Here is a 25,475-nt window from a genome sequence, read left to right as displayed (position 1 = left end):
TCAAGCAGGAGTCTGTCTTAGTTGGACTTGCTGAACAGAGCTCACGGGTGAAGCAGGAGGACTGAAGCCCAGAGGTTCAGTCAAGGAGGCATTGAGGCCTCTGTTGTCTTAACAGGCTAGCGATCCGGAGTCCAAGGGGTTCTGCAACCCATAGCAGCCAGCATGGCTTCTGGTCTCTTCTCTCTCTCACTCTCCTGTTCATATAGCCTAGCCCCAGAGAGGGCTCCTTGATTGCACTCAAGCTGTTTGGGCTGTAAGCGCCAGACTGTCCCTTAAAGGGGCACCCCACCATAACGCCCAAGGAAGAGATGGAGGAATGAGACCCAGTAGACTAATCCCTCCTGAATTCTTGGAGGTGATGTTTAAAAGGGTCTCCATTACGCTAGGACTCTAAGCCTAGCAGACAAAGGAGAACAAGAAAGGTCAGAATGGATGTGTGGCAGGGCAGGGGTAAAACCCCTTTAAAGCCCTGCCAAAATGCTGGCTACAGCCTGCTCTCTGGCCAGTAGGCCAGATGTAGAGATGCAGGTACTCAGCAGAGAGCCCAGCTGCAAGCCCTAACGAGGGCTGGCTCAGACGAACATGCTGGGCTAAGTAGTGACAGCTGGGCTGGGGCAGGAGAAGGCTTTAAAAGCCCTAGGCAAATCTCAGTGAGGAGGCTAGCCTGGGAGGAGACAGGAGGGCAGTATCTAAAGCCTGGTCTACACTAGGCGTTTAAACCGGTTTTAGGAGCGTAAAACCGATTTAACGCCACACCCGTCCACACTGAGAGGCCCTTTATATCAGTATAAAGGGCTCTTTAAACCGGTTTCTGTACTCCTCCCTAACGAGAGGAGTAGCGCTAATATCGATATTACCATATCGGATTAGGGTTAGTGTGGCCGCAGATCGACGGTATTGGCTTCCGGGCGGTATCCCACAGTGCACCACTGACCGCTCTGGACAGCAATCTGAACTCGGATGCAGTGTTCAGGTAGACAGGAAAAGCCCCGCGAACTTTTGAATATTTCCTGTTTGCCCAGCGTGGAGCTCCGATCAGCACGGGTGGCGATGCAGTTAAAAATCAAAATAAAGAAAGAGCTCCCGCTGGACCATGCGGATGTGATCGTTGTAAGGGCAGGCAAATCTGTTCTATCAGCGCTCGGTTACAGAAGACGAAATTCAAAATCATTTTTTAAAAATCTCCAGACAGACGCCATAGCAGGGGCTCAGCGCACTGCTGCGTGACAAGCGTAACGGAAAGCCAAAGAATCAAATGGACGCTCATGGACTGGAGGACTCCAGCTATCCCACAGTTCCTGCAGTCTCCGAAAAGTATTTGCATTCTTGGCTGAGCTCCAAATGCTTCTAGGGTCAAACACAGTATCCGCAGTGGGTCAGGGCATAGCTCGGCAATCTACGCACCACCCCCTCCCACCCCCAGAAGTGAATGGGAAAACAATCCTCTCTTGACTCTTTTACATGTCACCTTATCTTTACTGAATGCTGCAGATAGATGCGATGCTGCAGCACTCAACGCCAATATCCTTGCTCCCCCCCCCGCCATGGGTGGCTGATGGTACAAAACGACTGGTACCCGTCCTCATCATCAGCCTATTGGCACATGGGGCAGTGCAAAAGGACTGGTAACCATGCCGACTAGCATCGGTAAGGTCAATCAAGGGCGCCTGGTCCTAATTTTTCGTGGTAGATGGTACAGTATGGCTGATAACCATCGTCATCATAGCAACAGGGGGCTGAGCTCCATCAGCCCCCAGCCTTCATGTGTAAAGAAAAGATTCAATTGCCCCTGGACTAGCAGAGGGATGCTGGGCTCCTCTCCTCCACACTCCTTACTGTCCTGTCTGGACTATCATAGCAGCTGGAGGCTGCCTTCCACTCATTTCTCACTAACAAGTCACTGTGTCTTCTTCCTGCATTCTTTATTACTTCATCACACAAGTGGGGGGACAATGCTACGGTAGCCCAGGAAGGCTGGGGGAAGAACGGAATCAACAGGTGGGGTTGTTGCAGGAGCACCCCCTGTGAATAGCATACAGCTCATAATTTCTGCTGGATCTGACACAGAGCAGCTGTGCTCTCTGGTTCTATGATACAGTGGTTCTCTAGTACACTTGCCCAAATTCTAGACAGGACTGATTCTATTTTTAGATACCAAAAAGGAGGGATTGACTCAGGGAGTCATTCCCAATTTTGGCTTTTGCGCCCCTGGCTAAGAGCAGCCAGGGGCACTTATGACAGCAACAGATGGTGCAGTGCAAAAGGACTGGTAACCATGATCATCTTTTTACCAATTTATGGATTGGTAGATGGTACAGTACGGCTGGTAACCATCTCTGCTGTCATGCAAAAGCAAAAGCATGCTGCTGTGTAGCGCTGCTGAATCGCCTCTGTCAGCGGCATCTAGTACACATACGGTGACAGTCACAAAAGGCAAAACAGGCTCCATGATTGCCATGCTATGGCATCTGCCAGGGCAATCCAGGGAAAAAAGCCGCGAAATGCTTGTCTGCTGTTGCTTTCCCAGAGGAAGGAGTGACTGACGATATTTACCCAGAACCACCCGCGACAATGATTTTTGCCCCATCAGGCACTGGGATCTCAACCCGGAAATTCCAAGGGGCGGGGGAGGCTGCGGGAACTATGGGATAGCTACGGAATAGCTACCCACAGTGCAACGCTCCAGAAGTCGATGCTAGCCTCGGACCGTGGACGCACACCACCGATTTAATGTGTTTAGTGTGGCCGCGCGCACTCGATTTTATACAATCTGTTTTACAAAACCGGTTTATGCAAATTCGGAATAGTCCTGTAGTGTAGACGTACCCTAAGTCTCCTTGCCAATAAGGAAGCCTCAAGGGCCAGGAGACCCTGGGAAGGGTCTGTGAGGCACTAACTGTTGGGGGATCTGGGAACTGCATAAGCACGGTAAATAAAGACACTGGGGTGATTCAACAAAAGAGGGTGTGAACACTCTATTAAACCAGCCTAAACACAGGATGCAGGCACAAAAGTAGGAGAGCCTGTGCCAACTCTGTGACAGGAGGATGGACCTTTTTGCGGGGAAAGGCTCAAAATGAGACTAAGAAAACTATGTTCTTTCCCTTGCATTCCTTGTGTGAAAGCAGGATCAATCTGAATGGGAAGAGCCAGCTACAGATAGATATTCTGAAAAACAGGCTCCCAAATTCTGTCGTTTCTCCTAAGATAAATAAGACTCTCCAAATTCCTTACACAGTAGACACAGGCCTACTATTTTCCTGAACACCAAACCAATAGGCATCCTTCAGAAAATGTATGAAGCTTTAACTATCGTCCTTCAAGTATACATCTCTTCCGAGGCCCACACAAGGTCATCTGGCTTAGACAAATGACTAGAATGAATCTAATAATGAGTCACGTCTGTACTCCATAAGATCTCCCTGGTAGCCTCTTATATATTGGAGCTTCCTTGGATGCTCTGAGAGCCTCATGCAGCAGTGGTGTTCAGGAGGCAGTTCTGCCTTTGTTCCTGGTAGTGAGTTGACCAAGAAATCCATGTCTTTTTTGTGGAGAACTTGTAGACGCTGCCACGCTGCCTTTTACCTTGGTCCTGACCTCTCCAGGAGATGTCCAGGGAAGGAGAAGTGTCAGAGTCACAGCAGTTCTATAAAGTGACTGTGTCCTGGAATTGGTAAGATCCCAAAGAGCAGGTTTCTCTTCTCTCAAGCCTCCAACAACCAGATGCACTGAACCATACTGAATAAAATAAAGCAGCTGTCCCAGACAAGACAATAAGAGGGAAGATGAGAGATTTCCCTTGCTCTGCTCTATTGTATTTGTATTGCCCAGGAGGCACAGCCTGTGGGAAACTATAATATATCTAAAGTCTCTCTACAGATGCATGGAAAATTCTGAAGACTCCTGGTATGGAACCATGGAAGCCTTGTATGTGGATGGCCATATGGCTTCCCAGCCTATCCAGATCAGGAACTTTCATTGCAGGTTCCTTCGTTTCTGCTATCAGGGGTGATGCTGGTCTCTGTCACTCTCAGTCATGGGAATGGCTGCTACTCCAAAGGAATTAATATGGAAAGCAGTGACTGAAAAGGACCATACAGTCTGGTGGGAACCATGTGAATGTGAGCTCCCCCAGTGATGCTGTGGCTGAAATGACTAACATGATCAAAGGATGCATAGCCGGGGGAATATCAAGCAGGAGAAAGAGATGATTTATACCTCTGTATAGAACACTGGTGAGATGAGTAGTGGCATACTCCATTCCCACTTTAAAAAGGAAGTTGCCAAATTGAAATGGATCCAGAGAAGAGCCACAATGATGATTCCAGGTCTGGAAGACCTGTCTTACAGTGAGAGACTGAAAAAGCTCAGTCTTTTCAGCTTGTTCAAGAGAAGGTTAAGCGGTGACTTGATGAGGATCTATAAGCACATACACAGGGGAAGGGGTGTGTCAGATAATAAAGGGCTTTATGGATTTCCCCCCTCTTCCTCTACTACATGCTGGTAAAAGGTGAATTTGTGCAGTCAGTACATACACCAATGTATCAGACTTCTCATCCCTTCATGGCATGGATTTATCATAAATACAGTCACCTTCTATGGTGGTGGTGGCCTGTGACGACTGAGCACATTGTAGACATTGTAAGGCCTGATTCAGTAAAAAGCAGTGTGCAGTTTCTGAAAATTCCAATGTGCTTGGCATTTGGATATACACCAAAGTCCTTTCCTTTGCTCTTGTTCAGCAGCCCTCACTGTGAACACTTAAATGCTGAAAGGCAGGGGATCAATCCACTGAGGTTACTTAGAATCTGCCATCTGTATTAGGGCATGGCTACACTTACAAATCTGCAGCGCTGGTAGTTGCAGCGCTGGTTGTCCAGCTGTGCAGGGCCAGCGCTGGTATGTGGCCACACTCACAGCTACCAGCGCTGCAGTGTGGCCACATTTGCAGCATTTGCAGCGCTGTTGGGAGTGATGAATTATGGGCAGCTATCCCAGCATTCAAGTGGCAGCAACGTGCTTTTCAAAAGAGGGGGGTGGGGTGGGGCAGCATGACAGGGACCGGGGGGGGGGAAAGAGAGAGTGGATTTTTGGAACTGACACTGTGCAAAATCAGAAAATTTTCCCACCCCCTTACTGTTAACTGCAAACAGCCTGCATCCAACATACTCTCTCCCCCTGTTTCTCTCAAGCAAAGCAAACACTCAACCCCTGTGAATGACTCCTTCTCTCGCTGCTGGTCAAGCAAAACGCAAACACTCAACCCCTGTGAATCACGCAGGGAGGAGGATCTCATTTGATTGTTCACAGATTGATCACAGCAAACAGGAGCTGATAAGCAGCTCCGGTAGAGCAGCTCCGGTGGTTCACAACAAAACAAAGAGAGGCTGCATAACAAAACAAAGGGAGTAATTTAGTTAAAAGCATTCTGGGATACACCCTTATACCCTGGAGGCCAATAACAGCGCTGGTGTGTGGCCACACTTGATGACCAGCGCTGCAGCACCAGCGCTGCAATCCTTATTCCCCATGCTGAGTGAGGTGTACGGCCAGCGCTGCAGCCAGGGAGTTGCAGCGCTGGAAGTGCCCTGCAGGTGTGGCCGCTTACTAATTGCAGCGCTGGAAAGCCTCCACCAGCGCTGCAACTCGCAAGTGTAGCCATACCCTTAGTGTGGTTCCAAAACCTCTACCAGCAGAGCGTTGGAAAGGTCCCACGGATTCTACTGGGTTTTGGATCAGAGGCTAATGAAGAGGTTGGTCCAGATTCTGAAGAGTGTTTATTCTGTTTCTGATCCAGATTTAGTATGTTTTGTGAGGAAGTGCTGAACCTATTTATTTTGAGGAATATATTTTCTCTTTTCAATGTGTTTTATTGTATAATATGTTTGTGATGTCTTTTATATGGTAAGACAGATACTATGTCTCAGTGCTAGTGTCATGGTCCTATTATGCTTGCTGCTTATTGCTATTTGATATTAATTATTATTATTTGCTTACACCTTCATTCCAATTGAAGGGGGGACCACCCCCTTTATAGTCTAAAATGCTACCATTTCTTGCTTCTAGCTCCCATGTCCGCCCATCCTTCCCCCACTATCAAAAATAATATTTCTAAAGGTTTGTTTAAAAAAACCAACATACCCTGCCTGGGAAATTAACCCCCACACCATGGACTTAATATGTTATGCCCACAGCACTTTCTTATCACCTAATCTTCAGCCAGCCCTATGACAGGGTGGGATCCTGCTAGGCTAGCAGTTGCAGTGCTGCTACCACAACAACAGTACAAACAGTTGCTAGCAGCAGGAGGTAGTGCCACATAGTATCACAGCAGAGAGACCACTTTGCAATGTGTTTGTGCCCTGAGCTGCATAAGTAGCACACTTTAGAAATATAAAACCAAACTAATCCATTGCTTCCATTGCACTTTAAACTGGGTCAGTAAAAGCAATGCCATCATCTGAAAATCCAAGACAATGGTATCTGCTTATAGAATGCAGTACTGCTTTGTGCCAATATGCTATGGTATTACCACAGCAAATACTGCAAGCAGGTGATGTGCCACTAAAGCAGAACTTCTTGAAAGTTAAGTTATGCTGAAATCCAATGAATTGTATAAATCAGTCCCTCAAATTAGAGAACATATTTACTTCTTAAAAATAAATTAGGGAAAACTTTTGGTAGCAACATATCATGGGAGTTCTTCTTCGAGTGATTGCTCCTATGCATTCCATTATAGGTGTGCGCGCCGCGCGTGCACGGTTCTTCGGAACATTTTTACCCTAGCAACTCCGGCGGGCCGGCTGGCGCCCCCTGGAGTGGCGCCGCCATAGCGGCTGATATATACCCCAGCCGGCCCGTCCGCTCCTCAGTTCCTTCTTTCCGCCCGTGATGGCTAGTAGGAACAGTGGAGTGCTCCCTTACCTCCACAGCCCTAGCGTTTTTCTCCATAGTTTAGTGTATATAGTTGTAGTATTTCGTTAAAGTTTCTTGTTATAGTTGTTCAGTTAGTTGTATAGTGTAAATAGTTAGGGAATTAGAGGGGTTAGCCCTCTTCTTCCGCCCCGGTGCGGGCTTATGCCCGGAGCACCGGGATTCAAGCCCTGCGTGGCTTGCCAGCGGCCGATGCCAGTGAGTGACCCGCACGACTCCTGCCTCCGCTGCCTCGGAGAGTCGCACAGGACAGATAAGTGCCCCATTTGTGTGGCTTTTAAGCCTCGTACGAGAAAGGAGCGGGACTCTCGTTTAAAACAGCTCCTTATGGAGTCGGCTCTCCAACCGCCGGCACCAGCTCCTCCGGCACCGAAACCGGCCTCCGTGAGCAGCGCACCGGCAGCACCAAGCCGCTCCGGTACCGACACGTCTCGGCACCCTGCTCCAACGACCCGGCACCGCTCGCTCTCCCCGAGGAAGAAGCAAAAGGTGCCGAAGACGGCCACTGCGAAACAGCAGCAGAAGCCATTAGTCCAGCCGCCACCGACCAAAATGGTACAGGCTGAGACAGTGCACAAGAAGTGCACCGGGCCGTCGACTCCGGTGCCGCAAGGGCCGTCGAGTCCGGCACCGCCCAGCTCCCCAGTACCGACCGAGGAAGAGCTGAGGCTCCCGTCCACGCCGGAGGCGTTCACGACGGCGAGGGAGCTGATCGACCTCACTGCTGATACGGGCCATCAGCTTCCGGCACCGCCGGTGTGGACAGTGAAGTCCATCGGAAAGCCATTGATGATGCGCCCTCCTTCTCCTGGAGGCCGAGGTGATCGGAGCACCATGATCCGCTCTCGCTCCCGTTCTCCCTCTAGACGACGGTCGCCAACGCACCGGGGCCGAGCCGCACGACGATCAACGTCGAGACGCCGCTCTCCATCTCGTCACCGGTCGCAGTCCCGGTACCGCTCGCAATCGCGGTACCGGTCGCACTCCCGGCGGCGCTCTAGGTCCCGGTCACCAAGTCGCCGGCACCGCACCAGGTCCGGCTCCAGGCGTCGCGGGCGATATCGAGACTCTCGCAGCCACTCACGGCGACGTCGCTCATGATCCAGGTCTGACTCCCGGCACCGCCGGTCGAGTTCCCGGCGCCGCCGGTCGAGCTCCCGGCGCCGCAGGTCAAGCTCCCGGCACCGTCGGTCGAGCTCCCGGCACCGCGTTTCGCGCAGGTCCCGTTCGCCCATCAGACCGCAGGACGACCGGCACCGTCCGTCGGCACCGGAGCGGCAGTTTACTCCGGCACCGGACGTCCGCCCGGGAACCGCAACGGCTCCTCCCTGGCCTTCGAGGGAGCCCTCAGTTGCTTCTCCTGAGGGCAGCGCGGTAGACTTCAGAGCGGGGTCTCTGCCGCAGGACCATGGACCCCAGCAGTGGGGATTTTGGGTGCCCTGGGCCCAACATGAACAGGGAGCTCCCCTTCCTCCGAGACAGCCGGGCTCGGCGCGCTCGGTGCCGGTGGCCACGGTCAGCAGGCCACCCCCGTCTCCGACGCCACAGACCGCCACTCACGGCGCGCCGTTGGGGCATGAGACGCTGGCACCTGACCGCCCAGAGGCAGAGCAGGCACCTGAAGAGGTGCTTCCAGGTCAATCCTCGTCCTCCTCTCCCGACGAGGCGGTGGCAGGGGCGTCACCATCAGAGCCCCCGCCTATTGACCTGAAGGCGCACCAGGACCTTCTGCAGAGGGTGGCGAAAGCCATCAACTTACCCATCGAAGAAGTCCAGGAGGTGGATGACCCCATCACGGATGTTGTGGGAGCAGACGCCCGCGTGAGAGTGGCGCTACCGTTCATCCGCACGATCCAGCGGAACAATGCCGCCATTTGGCAGTCGCCATCCTCCGTCCCTCCCACGGCACGCGGTGTGGAGAGAAAGTATTCCGTACCACCTAAAGGGTACGAGTACCTTTACGTGCACCCCACACCGGACTCCTTAGTAGTACAATCCGTGAACGACCGGGAGCGTAATGGACAGCCGGCAGGTGCGCCCAAGTCTAAGGAGTCCAAACGCATGGACTTGCTGGGACGCAAGATTTACTCAGCGGGCGGCCTACAACTCCGCATCGCGAATCAAATGGCCTTGCTATCCCGGTACACGTTTAATATCCTGGGATGCCTGGGGAAGTTCGCGGAGCTGACCCCGCAGGACTCCCGCCGAGAATTCTCGGCCCTCCTAGAAGAGGGCAAGCTGGCCTCCAGAACCTTGATTAAAGCTGCGGTCGACTCAGCGGACTCGGGGGCCAGGACGGTGGCGTCCGGTGTAACCATGCGACGCATTGCGTGGCTGCAGTCGTCCACTTTGCCGCCGGAGGTACAATATACCCTCCAGGACCTTCCCTTCGAAATGCAGGGCCTGTTCTCCGAGAAAACGGACACACGAATTCAGACCCTGAAGGACGGACGAGTGGCAATCCGCACTTTGGGGATGCATACCCCGGCCACTCAGAGGCGTCCCTTCCGGCAGCAGCCCTATCGGCCCGGGCAGCAGGCCAGGTCTTGGCCATTTAATAACCGCAGGGCTCCATTCCGCCGCAGACCATCAGGCGGACGGCGTAACCAGTCCCAAGGCTCGTCCAAGGCCCCTCAAGGCCCCAAGCCGACCTTTTGATGGGACGCCCGAGGACGGCGCACCACTCTCACCCCAGGATCCATCCCCTTTGTTTTCAAGTCGTCTTTCCCGCTTCCTTCAGGCGTGGTGTTCTGTAACATCGGACAGCTGGGTGCTCAACACCATACAGCACGGCTACCGCCTACAGTTTATTTCGCCCCCTCCCTCCCACCCACCTTCCCCGTCCCTCTTCAGGGACCCCTCTCACGAGCAAGTCCTCTTACAGGAGGTCCAGACTCTGTTGAGCGTGGGTGCCATCGAGGAGGTGCCCCCCGGCAGGCGGGGCAGGGGATTCTACTCCAGGTATTTTCTCATCCCCAAGGCGAAAGGAGGTCTTCGTCCCATCTTAGACCTCAGGGAGCTAAACAAATACCTCTGCAAACTCAAGTTTCGGATGGTAACCTTGGGGACCATTATCCCTTCCTTGGATCCGGGAGACTGGTTTGCCGCCCTCGACATGAAGGACGCTTACTTTCATGTGGCAATTTACCCCCCCCACAGACGCTACCTGCGCTTTCTGGTCAACGAGACCCACTACCAGTTTGCGGTGTTACCCTTCGGCCTCTCCACCGCACCGAGGGTATTCACCAAATGCATGGCGGTCGTAGCCGCAGCCCTCCGTCGTCGCCAAATCCATGTGTACCCGTATGTCGACGACTGGCTGATTCGTGGTCGTACCCAAGACCTGGTAGCAGCTCAGATGTCCGAGATGCTCCATCTGTTTCGGTCTCTCGGCCTGCTTGTCAACGCCGACAAGTCCCACTTAGTTCCGACACAAAGAGTGGAATTCATAGGAGCCGTCCTCGACTCCACTCTGGCCAGAGCCTGCCTCCCTTGGGCTCGGCACGAGACGTTGGCCTCCCTGATACGGTCACTACAGGCCTTTCCAATGACAACAGTGCGGTGCTGCCTACGGCTCCTAGGCCACATGGCGGCGTGTACGTTTGTGACCGCGCACGCAAGGCTGCGACTTCGCCAGTTCCAAATGTGGCTGGCATCGGTGTACCACCCTCAGCGCGGCCCGCTAGAGATGGTGGTGGTGGTGCCGAGTTCCGCTCTCCAGTCGCTCATCTGGTGGCTGGATCCGGAGACGGTCTGCGCAGGGGTTCCCTTCCGCCCTCCTCGGCCGTCGATCACCCTGACCACGGACGCATCGGCGCTTGGATGGGGGGCTCACATGGGAGACCTGCACACCCAGGGCCTCTGGTCAGCCCAGGAGCTCTCCCTCCATATCAACGTTCGGGAGCTGAGAGCGATCCGTCTGGCGTGTCTCGCCTTTCTGACTCACCTTCAGGACCGCTGTGTAGCGGTGTACACGGACAACACCACGGCCATGTTCTATGTCAACAAACAGGGCGGAGCTCGATCCTCCCCGCTCTGCAAGGAGGCGATGCTCCTCTGGGACCTTTGCGTGACCCACTCGATTCGCCTCGAAGCGTTTTTTCTGCCAGGAGTACAGAACACGCTGGCCGACCGTCTGAGCAGGTCCTTCGCCTCCCACGAGTGGTCCCTTCGCCCAGATGTGGCTTACGCAATCTTCCAGAGGTGGGGATTTCCCCAGGTAGACCTCTTCGCCTCCCGGGCCAACAGGAAGTGCCACAGGTTCTGCTCCTTCCAAGGTCAAGCTCCAGGCTCCCTCTCGGATGCGTTTCTCCTGCCGTGGACAGAGTCCCTCCTTTACGCGTTCCCTCCATTCCCGCTCGTCCACCGAGTGCTGCTCAAGCTTCGGAGGGACAGGGCTCGCGTAATACTCGTCGCTCCGGCCTGGCCGAGACAACATTGGTACACCATGCTGCTCGAGCTGTCGGTTCGGGATCCCATTCCCCTCCCGCTATGGCCGGACCTCATCACTCAGGACCTCGGCAGGCTGTGTCACCCGAACCTGCAGTCCCTGCATCTTACAGCTTGGTTCCTGAGTGGTTGACCGACGCAGAGAGAGGATGTTCGGCGGCGGTGCAGCAAGTTCTGCTGGAAAGCAGAAAGCCTTCCACGCGCTCTACTTACCTCGCGAAGTGGAAACGCTTTGCGCTATGGTGTGACCAGCGAAGTCTTAACCCCTTCTCAGCCCCCATCCAGACCGTCCTCGATTACCTCTGGTACCTGAAGGGTCAAGGTCTCGCGATCTCGTCCCTCAGGGTGCACCTGGCAGCTCTGTCGGCCTTTCGACCCGCTGTAGGAGGCCGCTCCATCTTCTCCAACCCAATGGTAGCCCGCTTTCTCAAAGGGTTAGACCGTCTCTACCCTCAGGTGCGTCCTCCTGCTCCGACTTGGGATCTGAACCTGGTTCTCGCCCGGATGATGGGCCCGCCCTTCGAGCCCTTAGCCACGTGCTCTCTGCTCTGTCTCACCTGGAAGACGGCTTTTCTCGTGGCAATCACATCCGCCAGGCGAGTCTCAGAACTCCGCGCCCTGACGGTCGGTCCCCCGTATACCGTCTTTCACAGGGATAAGGTGCAGCTTCGACCACACCCGGCCCTGGACGTCCGCAGGGCCCTCGCTTTCTACATTGACCGAACGAAGCCCTTCCGGCGTTCGACACAGCTGTTCGTAGCGATCGCAGACCGCATGAAAGGCGAACCGGTTTCTTCACAGCGAATTTCCTCCTGGGTGACGGCCTGCATACGAACGTGCTACGAGCTTGCTCGCGTCCCCCCGTGCCGACTCACTGCACACTCGACCAGGGCGCACGCCTCGTCGGCCACCTTCCTGGCCTATGTTCCTATCCAGGACATCTGCAGAGCGGCCACCTGGTCTTCAGTCCACACCTTCGCCTCCCACTACGCGTTGGTGCAGCAGTCTCGAGACGACGCAGCCTTCAGCTCTGCGGTATTACACTCCGCCACGTCTCATTCCGACCCCACCGCCTAGGTAAGGCTTGGGAATCACCTATAATGGAATGCATAGGAGCAATCACTCGAAGAAGAAAAGACGGTTACTCACCTGTAGTAACTGGTGTTCTTCGAGATGTGTTGCTCCTATCCATTCCAGACCCGCCCTCCTTCCCCACTGTCGGTATAGCCGGCAAGAAGGAACTGAGGAGCGGACGGGCCGGCTGGGGTATATAGCAGCCGCTATGGCGGCGCCACTCCAGGGGGCGCCAGCCGGCCCGCCAGAGTTGCTAGGGTAAAAATGTTCCGAAGAACCGTGCACGCGCGGCGCGCACACCTATAATGGAATGGATAGGAGCAACACATCTCGAAGAACACCAGTTACTACAGGTGAGTAACCGTCTTTTTCTCACTGTCCTACCAGAGCAACTAGGCAGTGCTGTAAGAGTCAGGCAAGCAGATATTTTTGCTCAGAATATTTTAAACATGCTGAAGAGAACTCTCATCCCCAGACTCGTGATAATATGTAAATCTAGACTTGCAGAAGAGTGGTAGCTAGGATTCCTAAATTCTGTTCTTATTCCTGCCGCGGGTTTAATCTTACCTAATGTTCATACAAATGTTCTTAGTGCCAGATTTTCAAGAGATTGGCATCCAGCAGCCCTTATTGTATGCCCACATGTTCATACTCTCTAGCGCACAAGATCCAGATGACAATTGGAGCTGCTGCATGCTGAGCTCTTTGAAAATCTAGCCCTTAAAGATGGTTTCTCACTTAAGGTTCTTAACTCCCCTCTCTATTTCAGCAGGAACTCAGGGAATGAGCTGCAGGTGTATTATGCCTCTCTGAGAAATCACCAAGACTTCTTTGAAGCTATTCACAGAAGGGGGGATACATTCTACGTGGTATCTTTTCGTAGGGTAAGTGCAACACACATTCAGTATTGAACTGGTAAATGGGGCAGTGGTAAAGATCATGATGATTCAGCATTTGGTCCTTGAGTTAGGGGAGGAGTGCTAGTCCACAGTTGAAGTTGAAGCTAGTTTATCTTTTTAAGTCTGATTTTTTTCAAAAATCTCTTGTTTTACTGAAAAAAAACAAACAATCTACCTGAAATTGCACATGCCACAATTCTTTCCAGGATAGAAGTTGTCTGGAAAGTCCGGGATGAATCACACAAGGAGTTTCAAAGATACAAAGCTTGATTTTTTTTCCTTGTTGTTCCCTTTTTTACAGATGTTTTCTAAACTGTTTTGGTTACTATATTTCCTAATTCATGTGGAAGATTCACTTCATCTCCAAGTGTCATTACTGAACGGAAGTGTCTTTCATGGGATTTGAGGAGGTGCTTGTAGCAATTATGGAGTGGTCACTAATGAGATGAACCTAAGTGATGAATGGATATGGTTGTTTCACAGCTTCTAGTTGTTCTCAAGGTGTCACAGTCAGGATACGGCTAGTCTTGTGTGGCTGAAATGATGGTATATTTCCATAGTTTAGACCTTTTTAGGAAGGTTATAGGGTGGCACTCTCATTTGGAATCCCAGACTTTCTATGGGTCTTGTGAAAACTGCAGCATTGTTTTCATGGTTTTTGGATAAAGCAAATGATGGATTTTTTTTCTGGCTTAAATATTGGTTAATTTATTTATTTATTTATTTTTGTCTATGGCTATTACTGAATAAATCTTGGTTGCAAACTTAGCCCAAAGGATCACTTGTATTGTGTCAGTGCAGGGAAGGTTTTCTCTCTTTTGAGGACTGCCAGTAAATCCATAGAATGTAGTTTAAATCTGGAGTGCACTAGAATAGGATTGTACTGTTGCTAAACATTGATCCAGCCCTTGACTTATGCTGGGATCAGTTTAATTGTTAAGCATCAATCTTTCTTAAAAAGCCAGACATTTGTGAGCAGACTGACTGCTCTGCATTCCAGCCGGTGATGGACATTATCAGGTGGTAGAGGAATAACTAGTCATGTAAGTAAACTCAAAAGGTACCATTTCTGAGTTTCTAATGGAGTTGCTGTTACTGAAAGGCCAAGCCTGATCAGTGAGGTTAAAAATCAGATTGCAGATTCACTTATCTGCAATCTGATTAGTAACCACTAGTTCAAGGCTTCCCAGCTAGAGATTCATACCCCTCAAGGAGTAGGTAAATCACCAGTGGTAGTCCTTAGTATTTACCAGGTTTCAGTAAAAGCTGTTCACACAGTTCTCATTGGGCTGAATGTGACCTTTGCTATTTCACAGGCTTTCTGGGGGACAGCTATGCTCTTCTTCCAAGGGCTGTCATCCTGTTCACTTTTCCAGATGTTGTACTGCTGCTTCTGCTGATTGTAAAGGGAAGAGCAGAGAGGGCCATTCAGAGGGTAGGACCCATATAGCCAAACACAGGTAATATTAAACAAGAAGACGTGTGCTAGAAGTACAATGAAAGCATATGTAGCACACATCTGTACCAAGGCTATTATTAAAGCCATCCAGGAGTGTCTGTATTGTCCATGTACCTCATTGCACTAAACCTTACAAGTGCTTTGGAATAGTGTGAACAAGCAACTGACTAGAGGATCCGTAAGGACTTGCTACTGCAAGCCATTGAGCATTCTGGTCCTGACACTGAATATTCAGCCTTTCCTAAAAAGGCTCTTTAAAGAGATACCCACTGAAAATCAGCTCACATGCCGCTTTCAGCAGACGTGCCATACGTTACCTACCCCTGAGATATATTATCAAAAAGCATGTTAGGAAACTGATTATTTTTAAAATCTTATTTTTCCCAGCCTCAATAATTCTTCTTCACTGTATGTCCATGAGAATGTGTGTTTGATCTCTGAATACATCCCTTACTTCACTGGGCCTCTCTACAGAACTTTCAGTTATCATGTGAGGTTTTGTGTCTGTAAAAATCTCAGACACAATCAAATAGTGACATTCTTACTGGAACTGAGGGTTTTGTGTTGAATAAGGCTTAATTTTCAGGCTTGTGTCACAAGGTTGGAATTTTGTTATTAAATGCTTGGCAAGTGCATCTGTTCTTTCAGTAGTCCCTAACAGCACAAATATAGTTAGACTGAGACTTGAAATAGCTTTGTGTGGGATGGTTAATTATGAAACTTTTTGAAGCAACTTCATAACAAAGAGCACAATTGTATTTGTCAAGCTCTTCATCTTCTGCAGTTGCATGTCATGGGCCTACCTGAATACGCTAGCCAGTTCATGTATTCTGTTTAGATTGTACGCACTGGCAGATAATAATTAGAAAGAGGCACTGACTTCCATTCTGACTTGCAAAGCTATGCTTTAAATGCTTAATGTTTTTTGTATTTGATGAAACTCCTGCTTGTAATACATCAGAGCCAAACAAGTGATTTTTCTTTTACCAAACATAAAGTCTCTTAGGGTTAGGGTTAAGCAGTCAGTATGTTTATTTTGTGAATGAAATGTTTTAGTCTATCTCTTCACTATACTTTTGTTGGTATAACTTATGTTGCTCAGGCCAGGGGTGTGAAAAAGAACATATCCCTGACCGACAGAAGTTGCACCAACAGAAGCACTGGTGTGGACAGCGCTATGGCTACGCAGGTGGTGTCAGAGAGAAGGCTTTGGATTCTTCAACCATGAGATGGTGTTCCAAGAAGGAGGAGTGCTAGGCAGAGACGGGCTCCACCTAACGAAGAGAGGGAAGAGCATCTTCGCAAGCAGGCTGGTTAAGCTAGTGAGGAAGGCTTTAAACTAGGTTCACCGGGGGAAGGAGACCAAAGCCCTGAGGTAAGTGGGGAAATGGGATACCAAGAGGAAGCACGAGCAGGAATGTGCAAGAGGGGAGGACTCCTGTCTCAGACTGAGAAAGCAGGACTATCAGCGAGTTATCTTAAGTGCCTATACACAAATGCAAGAAGCCTGGGAAACAAGCAGGGAGAACTGGAAGTCCTGGCACAGGCAAGGAACTATGATGTGATTGGAATAACAGAGACTTGGTGGGATAACTCACATGACCGGAGTACTGTCATAGATGGATATAAACTGTTCAGGAAGGACAGGCAGGGCAGAAAAGGTGGGGGAGTTGCATTGTATGTAAGAGAGCAGTATGACTCCTTCCTTAGAGGTTTTTAAGGTCAGGATTGACAAATCCTGGCTGGGATGGTTTAGTTGGGAATTGATCCTGCTTTGAGTAGGGGGTTGGACTAGATGACCTCCTGAGGGTCCCTTCCAACCCTGATATTCTAATGATTATGATTCTATGTCAGCAGGAGATGCTCTCCCACTGACATAGCTATCACCTCGTTGAAGTTGGTTTAATTATGTCTACAGGAAAGCTCTCTCCCGTCAGCATATAGTGGCTACATGAGCGACCTTATAGCGGTGCATCTGCATTGGTACAGTTATGCCTCTGTAAGCTTGCTAATGTAGCTAATGTACCTGTTTTGTGCATCTCTCATTTATTACTTTATCAATGTAAACCTGATCTGATGAAATTATTTCCTTAGAGGCAAACTCTTTGCCACTTAGATGAACTACATAGATCCCTTTGTAAGTGAAAAGGAAAAATTCCTTCACATGCCCTGGGGTGCAGTTACCAGGAACTCAGTCTGGGAAGTTTCCTTTCTTCATTAGGGATCACTGTCCCAAACTCCTTCTCACCAAGGTTTCAAATTTCATTGTGTATTAGGTATTGGAAATAATATATTTTCTGAAACTATTCCCTCTGGAGGGTCAATACACTTCTCTTCGGATAAGTCATCAGTAAGGATAAGATTTTGTCATAGAAGTCACAGATTCTGTGACTTTCAGAGACCTCGGTGACATTTTCCCTTCCCTGGGGTGGCAGCGCTGGAGCTGTCAGTCAGCAGGGGCCCCGGAGCTCCAAGCCACCACAGGCAGTGGGGCTCTGAGCTTGTCGCAATGCCTTTAGTTAAGAGTAACTCAGACACTTGTCTCTGAGGAGGCCAATTGAATCACAGAGGGCAGGGTCAGGATAAGCCATGGCAGTCTGTTGGTCTGGTCCCCATTCCCAAATCCTGTTTTTCTTTAATAATTGGTACAGAGGCTTGGCTGTGTCAGAGAACATTTCAATGAACTCTCTGGAGAAATTAAAAGTTCCCAAGAGAGCTCATAGGGAGTGCATGTCGGTGGGAAAAATAGATGCTGAAGTTTTGATTGAGGGAAAAGATCCCCCTCCTCAAAGGCAATATAAATACACAGCTGCAGCAGAGGAGGGCATTAAAAATACTATAGACTGTCTCTTGAACAAGGGGTGCTCGTGCCTACACCTCTACCTCAATATAATGCTGTCCTCGGGAGCCAAAAAATCTTACCGTGTTATAGGTGAAACCGCGTTATATTGAACTTGCTTTGATCCACCAGAGTGCGCAGCCCCCCTCCTCCCCCTGGAGCACTGCTTTACAGCGTTATATCCAAATTTGTGTTATATTGGGTCACGTTATATCGAGGTAGTGGTGTATCTGCAATTTCACCAAGTTCAGTATGGCCAGTCCTTAAGGTGGATGGGGTTACTTACAGAATGACAATAGACTTTTGTGCGTTAAATGCGGCCAGAGTCTGAGGGATGCCATACCATACTGACAGTAGTGGATCAGCTGACAAAGATGGTGCACTTCATTCCTCGTGCACATCTTCCTGCTACCAAGGATAGTGCTTGTCTCCTCATCACACATATTTTCTGCCTCCATGGCCTCCCAGACCACATCACCTTACAGCGGGGTTCCCAGTTCATGTCTTGGTTTTGACAGGAGGTGTTCTGCCTACTATAGGTGTGTCTCCATGCATCAGCTACTTCCCATCCGCAAACTGACATCCAATCAGAAAGTGTAAACCAGGTATTAGAACAATACCTTTGATGCTTCACAAACTATCACCAAAATGACTGGAATTCACCTACAACAAGACCATGCCTCAACCAACATAAGCCTGTTTTTCTTTGCAAATTCTGGCTTCCATGGTTAGTTCCACCCCAAACTGCCTACAGCACCCACAGCTCCTACAATCTCAGACCTGCTTCATCAAATCCATCAAACACAGGAAGAGTTCAGACAAAACATAGATGGGGCCAAGATGGCATACAAACATCATGTTGACCATCACCAGCAGGAGAGTCCTACATTGGTGTAGGATAAAAGATGGCTATTGGCCAAAAATCTCAAGACAGGCAGCCTCATATGTAACGTGGACCACCTGTTCCTAAGACCCTGTGAGATTCACAGGCAAATCATCCCAGTAACTTTCAAACTTCAACTTCCTCCCTCCTTTAAGATATGCCCTGTATTCCATGTCTCCTCCCTTAGGACCTTCTCTGACAATCCCTTTCCCAAATGAAAGCAACCTCCTGTCCTGATCCTAGACTCCGAGATAGGAAGAGGAAGATATGGTACCTCATCAACTGGGAAGGGTACAGGCCAAAGGATCTGTCCTGGGAACCAGCCCATTATGTGCACACTCCTGAAAAAGTCAGAACCTTCCACAGGGCCTGCCCAGATAAGCTCAGTCCCAAGGGAGGGGGCACTGTCAGGACCCCAGTATTGAACCCAACCCTTCTTTGTCCCTAGATGGCATCCTTAGTCTCCATGCCGCACTTAATCACCCCCCTGACCAGCAGAATTAGTGCTAAAGGCCTACAGCCATACTGCAGTTATGCCACAGACCCCTGATTGGCTGGACATACTGCATTCTCATTGGATACCTGGACTCTATAAAGACCCCAACAGGAAGAGGAAGCTGTCTGAGCAAGAGGCCATTGCCTACTGCTCTACCTTACCATGCCCCTCTGCCCCACCATGGCCCATGTTGCCCCGCCCGACACTGCCTCACCTGCTCCCACCCAGCATGCCTGACCATGCCTCGCCACTCTACCACACCCTGTCCCATCTGACCTTGCTTCTCCCAACCCTGCCCCAGTGCCCTGCCTCACCCTACCTTGCCAACCTTTCCTCCGTAATCCGCTGACCTGGCCCCATTGAATCATCCGGCTACTGAACCCTGCAAGATCTCAGACCATTGTCTTGGAGGCCTCTGATATCAATTGAACCCCCCCCCGCCCCACCCGCTATCTGACCACACATGCACATGTGAATTCTAGACTGCCTCCTAGTCAGCATCAGCAACTGAGCATTACAATGTGCCAGGGTCCTGAGAAGTGTTTGCTTCAGTATAGGCTGTTTCGTAGTGACAGTGGCCAATGGGAAAAGGCACTATTAGTGTAGTACAGTATTAGTAGAGTATTACAGAACAACCTAGGGTCTGTCTACCCAGCAATTAAACACCCACAGCAGGCCAGAGTCAGCTGACTCAACTCATGGGGCTGTTTAATTGCAGTGTAGATGTTTGGGCTCAGGTTGCAGCCCAAGCTCTGGCACCCTCCCACCTCAGGATCCAGCCCGAGCCCAAATATCTACAGCATAGTTGTACAGCCTGAGCCCCACAAGCCAGAGTCAGCTCACATCAGCCAGCCACAGATGTTCAGTACCCATGTAGACAAGCCACTAGAGGCCCCAACTGAGATCCAGGCCCCATTGTTCCAAGCACTGCACAGACCGAGTATAAGACTGTCCCTATGCCAAGGAGCTTACAGTTGAAATAGACAAGGCAGACAAAGCATGGAAGGGGAAACAAAGGAATCAGGAGACAATGTGACATGCCCAAGTCAGTGATCAAGCTGGGAATAGACCCCAGAAGCCCTGACTCCCATTTGCTCATATTTTTTATTGGTGCTCATTTAGGTTCAGTCACATGTCAGTGCTGTCTAGGGTACAGCATGGTTAGTATTTGGAGCTTGGCATGCAAAGAACTCCTTTGAATATGTAATAAATAGGAATCAGTGTAGTGCTTCTTATTTCTACATCTACAAATGCCCTGAAATGATGGCTGAGGTTTGAACTGTGAAGCTCAACAATGCTGATGTCAATATTATTGCTGATCGTTTCTTAAGAAATACTCCATTATCTCATTCATTTTATTCTATTTTGAATTAAATTTTTGAGACTTCTATCCACAGCTGTAGGTATCTCATATAATAATCCTGACGGGAATAACCATCCACCAGCATAGCAAAGCCTACGCACAACGGGCTCACCCCAGTGCCCTTCACACCCAAACCCATGCTGTCATCTCCCCAGATGCTCACATAGTCTAGGTCTTTGCAGCATGCCTGAAAGCTCAGAAGAGTTCAGATACTGTGGAGCAAGCTCAGGAGCAAGTTCAGAGCCAAGGGCTCCTTGCAGAGTGCTTTGCCAACAGCTGCCATGTTTCTCTACCAAGGGAGTGCCAGCTTGAGGTGTGCTGCTGGCTGTGGCCATAGCAGGTTGGTATGGGGAGAGTGGTCTTGCTTGGGTAATCTGGTTCTAAGCAACACCTTTAAAATACTTGTAGTTGGATGCAGTAGCAGAGAGCCAGCTTCTGGGGTGGAGAATTAGGAGTTCTTCGTGTGATTGCTCATACTGATTCCAATTAGGTGTGCGCGCACCGCGTGCACTGTCGTCGGAAAGTTTTTTCCCTAGCAGCATCCATCGGGTCGGCTGTGGAGCCCCCTGGAGTGGCGCCTTCATGGTGCTCAATATATGACCCTACTGACCTGGCGTCTCCTCAGTTCCTTCTTACCTAGCTTTGTTTGTTTATTGTTCTATGTACTTAGTAGTTAGCAGCTGGGCTGGGGGGTTTACCCTCTGTCCCAACCGATTTTCCTTGGGAGGGCTTACATGCCCAAGTCCCAGGGGTTCAAGCCCTGCATGTCCTGCAGCAAGCCCATGCCAACAGGTGACCCCCGCGACACTTGTCTAAAGTGTCTGGGGGAGGCTCACCAAGCCGACAGGTACAGGATTTTTGAGGGGTTTTGCCCCAGAACTAAAAAAGAACGAGACTTTCACCTCAAGTAGCTCGCAATCGCAGCACTTGTCGGACTTGTGGCACCGCTCCAGGTTGCGCCAGTGCTCCCGCTCGTGACACCAATCTGTGAATCAATCCCCGTCGTGCAGCAGGTCCCACTCCCAGCACCGGTCCTGTTACTGCTCAGCAACCCCACACAGCTCCAGATTGCAGCACCTATCCAGGTTGCGGCACCAATCCAGGTCGTGGCACCACTCTCCAGCCTTGGGGCACCACTCTCCGGCATCATGAAACTGCTCCCCAGTGTGGCGCTCCTCGTCGGATCAGCTCCACTTGGCACCACACTCGCCATCGCAGTCCTGATCCCAATCTTCAAACTCGGAGATGGAATCTAGATACTCCGAGTGGGGTCAGTATGGTCGGGCCGTGGATGCTCTGAGATGGGGACAGGGACCAGTGCAGTGGCCATTCTAGACCCTGTGGGCATACCACCAAGAACAGGGCACCCAGTCTAAAAGCTCCAGATTGGCCACCTCTGAACTGCGTGTGCCGGAGGCTTCCATCAGTTGCCCCACCCCTAGGGGAGGTGCTGTGCCCACACCCCATCATGGAACCAACTCCAACTCCAGTTCCTGAGCAGGACCCTGGTCTACCAGGTCCAGCCAGCAAGACAGGACAGGAGGTCCCTGAAGAGCAGGAGGGACAGGAAGACCCTGTTCCCCCATTAGCCTTCTCATCCTCCTCCCCAGACAAGGCCATTGCAGGCACTTCTGTCTCTGGACCGCCCCCCATAGACAGCCGCACCCACCAGGACCTCCTTCGCAGGGTAGCGGGCAACATGGTTCTGCAGTCCGAGGAGGTGGTGGAGTCAGAGGACCCGATGGTCGACATCTTGGCCCCAGAAGGTCCTTCGAAGGTGGCTCTGCCCTCATCAAGACCATACAGGCCAATGCCAAGACCATCTGGCAAACCCCAGCCTCCATCCCTCCCACCGACAAGGACGTTGAGAGGAAATACTTTGTCCCATCAAAGGGGTATGAATACCTCTTCACGCACCCTTAGCTTTGTTTGTTAGTGGTTGTGGCAGTGACCAAGAAGGAGAGGCAGAGGCAACAAGCCCCAGCGCCTAAGTCCAAGGATGCCAAGCGCCTGGACTTGTTTGGGCACCAGGTGTACTCAACGTGGGGGGCTGCAACTCAGGATTGCCAATCAGCAGGCAATTCTGAGCCAGTATAGCTTCAGCTGTTGGAACTCGATGCTCCAGTTCAAGGAGCTGGTGCCAACAGAGTCCAGGGAGGAGTTTGGAGCGATAGTAGAGGAGGGCAAGGTGGTGACACAGACCTCTTTACAAGCCTCACTGGACGCTGCGGATTCGGCAGCGCTCGCTTTGTCCTCTGGTATCGCCATGAGGTGTAGCTGATGGTTGCAGGTCTCAGGCCTTCTGCCTGAGGTTCAATAGATGATGCAGGACCTGTCTTTTAATGGGGCGGGCCTGTTCAGACTGAACAGACTGACTCTCGGCTGCATAGCCTAAAAGACTCAAGGGCTACTATGAAATCCTTGGGTACACACACCCTGGCAACCCAACGCAAACATTTCAAGCCCCAACAGCAGCAGCAGCGCTCCTACCCTCCTTGGCCGAGGCAGGACTTTTATAGGAGAAGGGGAGTGTAGCGGGGTGGTTACCCGCTCCTGCCCTGAGGGGTTAAAGCCTGCCCTGCAGAGGGCTGGGGCTGTGGAAGGAAAGAGCTGGGTTGATTGGGGGAAGCAGCTGAAGCTGGGCTACGCCCCAATCAGAGCCCAGCTGGCCCTATAAAGAAGCTGGGAGCCAGGAGCTCAGAACTCTCCCTCTGCCTGTAGAGGGAGAAGGGCCTGGCTGCAGGGAGCTAGACAAGGTACCTAGAGTGGAGCTGGGCTGGGGAAAGGCAGAGGAGCTGGGGAGCTCCTCCCTGGAAAGTCCCAGGCTGCAGCCTAGCATTAGGCCAAGAGGTACTGGGAGTTGCAGGGGGCAGCCCAGGGATAGGCAAAGGCAGCAGGTCCAAACCCCTTTGCCAATGATGAGTGGCTTATACTGCAGTCTGCCTCAGGGAACGGGGGCTAGATGGAGACTGGGCAGTAACCAATACTGAGGCAAAGTGGGGATAGTGGGGTGGGGATTCCCCTGGGAGGGAGAGACCCAGTTAAAGGGGCACAGGGCTCCTGGGAGGGACACGGGGGCCAGTAGCTTGAAGGCAGATCACCGGCCTGCAGAGGGCGCTCTGGACACTGGAATGAGCTAATTCCCGAGGACAACCAGCAGGAGGCGCCGCAGGGGTGAGTATGCATGTCTACAGTTGGTGGAGAATGCAAGCATAGCGGTCTGCCCCTGATACAGGGGGCCAGGGCAAGGACTGTGGACTATTGCCTGGACTGGAGTGACCCAGGGGATGATGGATCCTGGGTACACGGGGGTCTTCTATGCAGAGGCCCCAGATGCAGTCCCTGGTTGGGCCCCGGTGTCAGTGCCCCGGAGAAAGGGGGCTGACCACCTGCAGGGGATCCGGGAGGCCCAACAGGACATGTGGGAAGTGCAGGAGGCCCTCCGGGAACAGTTGGGCCAGCTGGTACAGGAACAGCGGGCCCTGGTAAACATCCTCAGGACGGAGTTCCGGAGGCGTGGTGGAGACAGATGGGAGAGGCAGAGAGCCGGGGCCAGGAGGCCTGCGGCCGAGCGCCGGACATGTTATGCCTGTTTAAGGCAAGGACATATAAAGAGGGACTGTCCCTACTGGGTTGGGAGCAAGGTGCCTCACCCAGAGAAGGGGCAGCAGCAGGTCCCTCGGGCAGTCTGCCGGGTGAGGGAACCCAGGCAGCTGCCAGCGTGTTGGACTTGTGGGCAGATGGGCCACTTCTGGAGGGACTGTCCAGGCCCAGGGAACACGATGCAGGGCAGCCCAGGGAGGGCTAGGCCCACGAAGGGACGGAGAAGGCCCAAGGCAGCAAGGAGGCAGGGAGCCTGCTGGGGCTCCCAGAAGCCAGGCCACATTAGGAGGCACTGCCCCCTCAAGAGAGTTGAGGGTTGGCCGATGGAGGTGCCTGGAGGCCCAGAAGGGGCCACGCTGGATCTGGAGAAGGTGACACTGGCTGAGGTGGAGATCGCAGGGACCCCACAGGAGGCTGGGACCCAGACAATCACCTGCCAGTCATGGAGAGAGAGACCCAGATGGGGTGGGCCCAGCAAGAGGGGGGACATGTCCAAGAAACAAAATGGACCCAGGTGGTTGTGGGACAGACCACCAAGGGGACCCAGACCCTGAGGGAAGAGGGCCTGGGGGACTCAAATCTACGGGAACGGCTTGAGGCAGCAGAGCGGGCCCTCCGCGAGTCTGAAGCGAGTGCGGTGGACCTCGCTAAGGAGTATGCGGCCGTCGTGGATGAGGAGGTCCGCTTGCGGAAGCGGTTGGAGGAATTTGAAATGAAGCGAGTGGCACTGGAGGCACATGGGCGGCTGGTCCAGGCGAAGAAGCCCCCCTATCCCCAGAGATGGGGGTTTTGACGGGGGAGGTGTATAGCAGGGTGGTTACCCGCTCCTGTCCTGAGGGGTTAAAGCCTGCCCTGCAGAGGGCTGGAGCTGTGGAAGGAAAGAGCTGGGTTGATTGGGGGAAGCAGCTGCAGCTGGGCTACGCCCCAATCAGAGCCCAGCTGGCCCTATAAAGAGGCTGGGAGCCAGGAGCTCAGGACTCTCCCTCTGCCTGTAGGGGAAGAAGGGCCTGGCTGCAGGGAGCTAGACAAGGTACCTAGAGTGGAGCAGGCCTGGGGAAAGGCTGGGGAGCTCCTGCCTGGAAAGTCCCAGGCTGCAGCCTAGCATTAGGCCAAGAGGTACTGGGAGTTGCAGGGGGCAGCCCAGGGGTAGGCAAAGGCAGCAGGTCCAAACCCCTTTGCCAATGATGAGTGGCTTATACTGCAGTCTGCCTCAGGGAACGGGGGCTAGATGGAAACTGGGCAGTAGCCAATACTGAGGCATAGTGGGGTGGGGGTTCCCCTGGGAGGGGGAGACCCAGTTAAAGGAGCACCGGGGTCCTGGGAGGGACACGGGGGCCAGTAGCTCGAAGGCGGATCACCAGCCGGCAGAGGGCGCTCTGGACGCTGGAATGAGCTAATTCCCGAGGACGACCAGCAGGAGGCGCCGCAGGGGTGAGTCTGCATGTCTACAGGGAGGAACAGCAGAAGGAAGCCTTCC

The 25,475-nt window shown here is 52.0% G+C and overlaps 1 protein-coding gene across 4 annotated transcripts in view; it reads left to right on the top strand.

Moving 5' to 3' along the window:
- Positions 1 to 25,475, top strand: part of ATF6 (activating transcription factor 6) — a 401,392-nt gene that overhangs the window by 221,762 nt on the left and 154,155 nt on the right. For 2 of the 4 annotated variants that reach the window (XM_045028792.1, XM_045028790.1), the window contains exon 14: positions 13,226 to 13,340. In XM_045028792.1, coding sequence (XP_044884727.1) covers positions 13,226 to 13,340 — 115 coding nt within the window. Of the gene's footprint in view, positions 1 to 13,225; positions 13,341 to 14,671; positions 14,776 to 25,475 lie in introns of those variants that run through there. The other 2 variants (XM_045028793.1, XM_045028791.1) reach the window with 2 other exon arrangements.

The sequence above is a fragment of the Mauremys mutica genome, chromosome 8 (assembly GCF_020497125.1).
Source record: "Mauremys mutica isolate MM-2020 ecotype Southern chromosome 8, ASM2049712v1, whole genome shotgun sequence".
NCBI classification, from domain to species: Eukaryota; Metazoa; Chordata; order Testudines; family Geoemydidae; genus Mauremys; species Mauremys mutica.
This window is presented reverse-complemented; position numbering and strand designations above follow the sequence as displayed.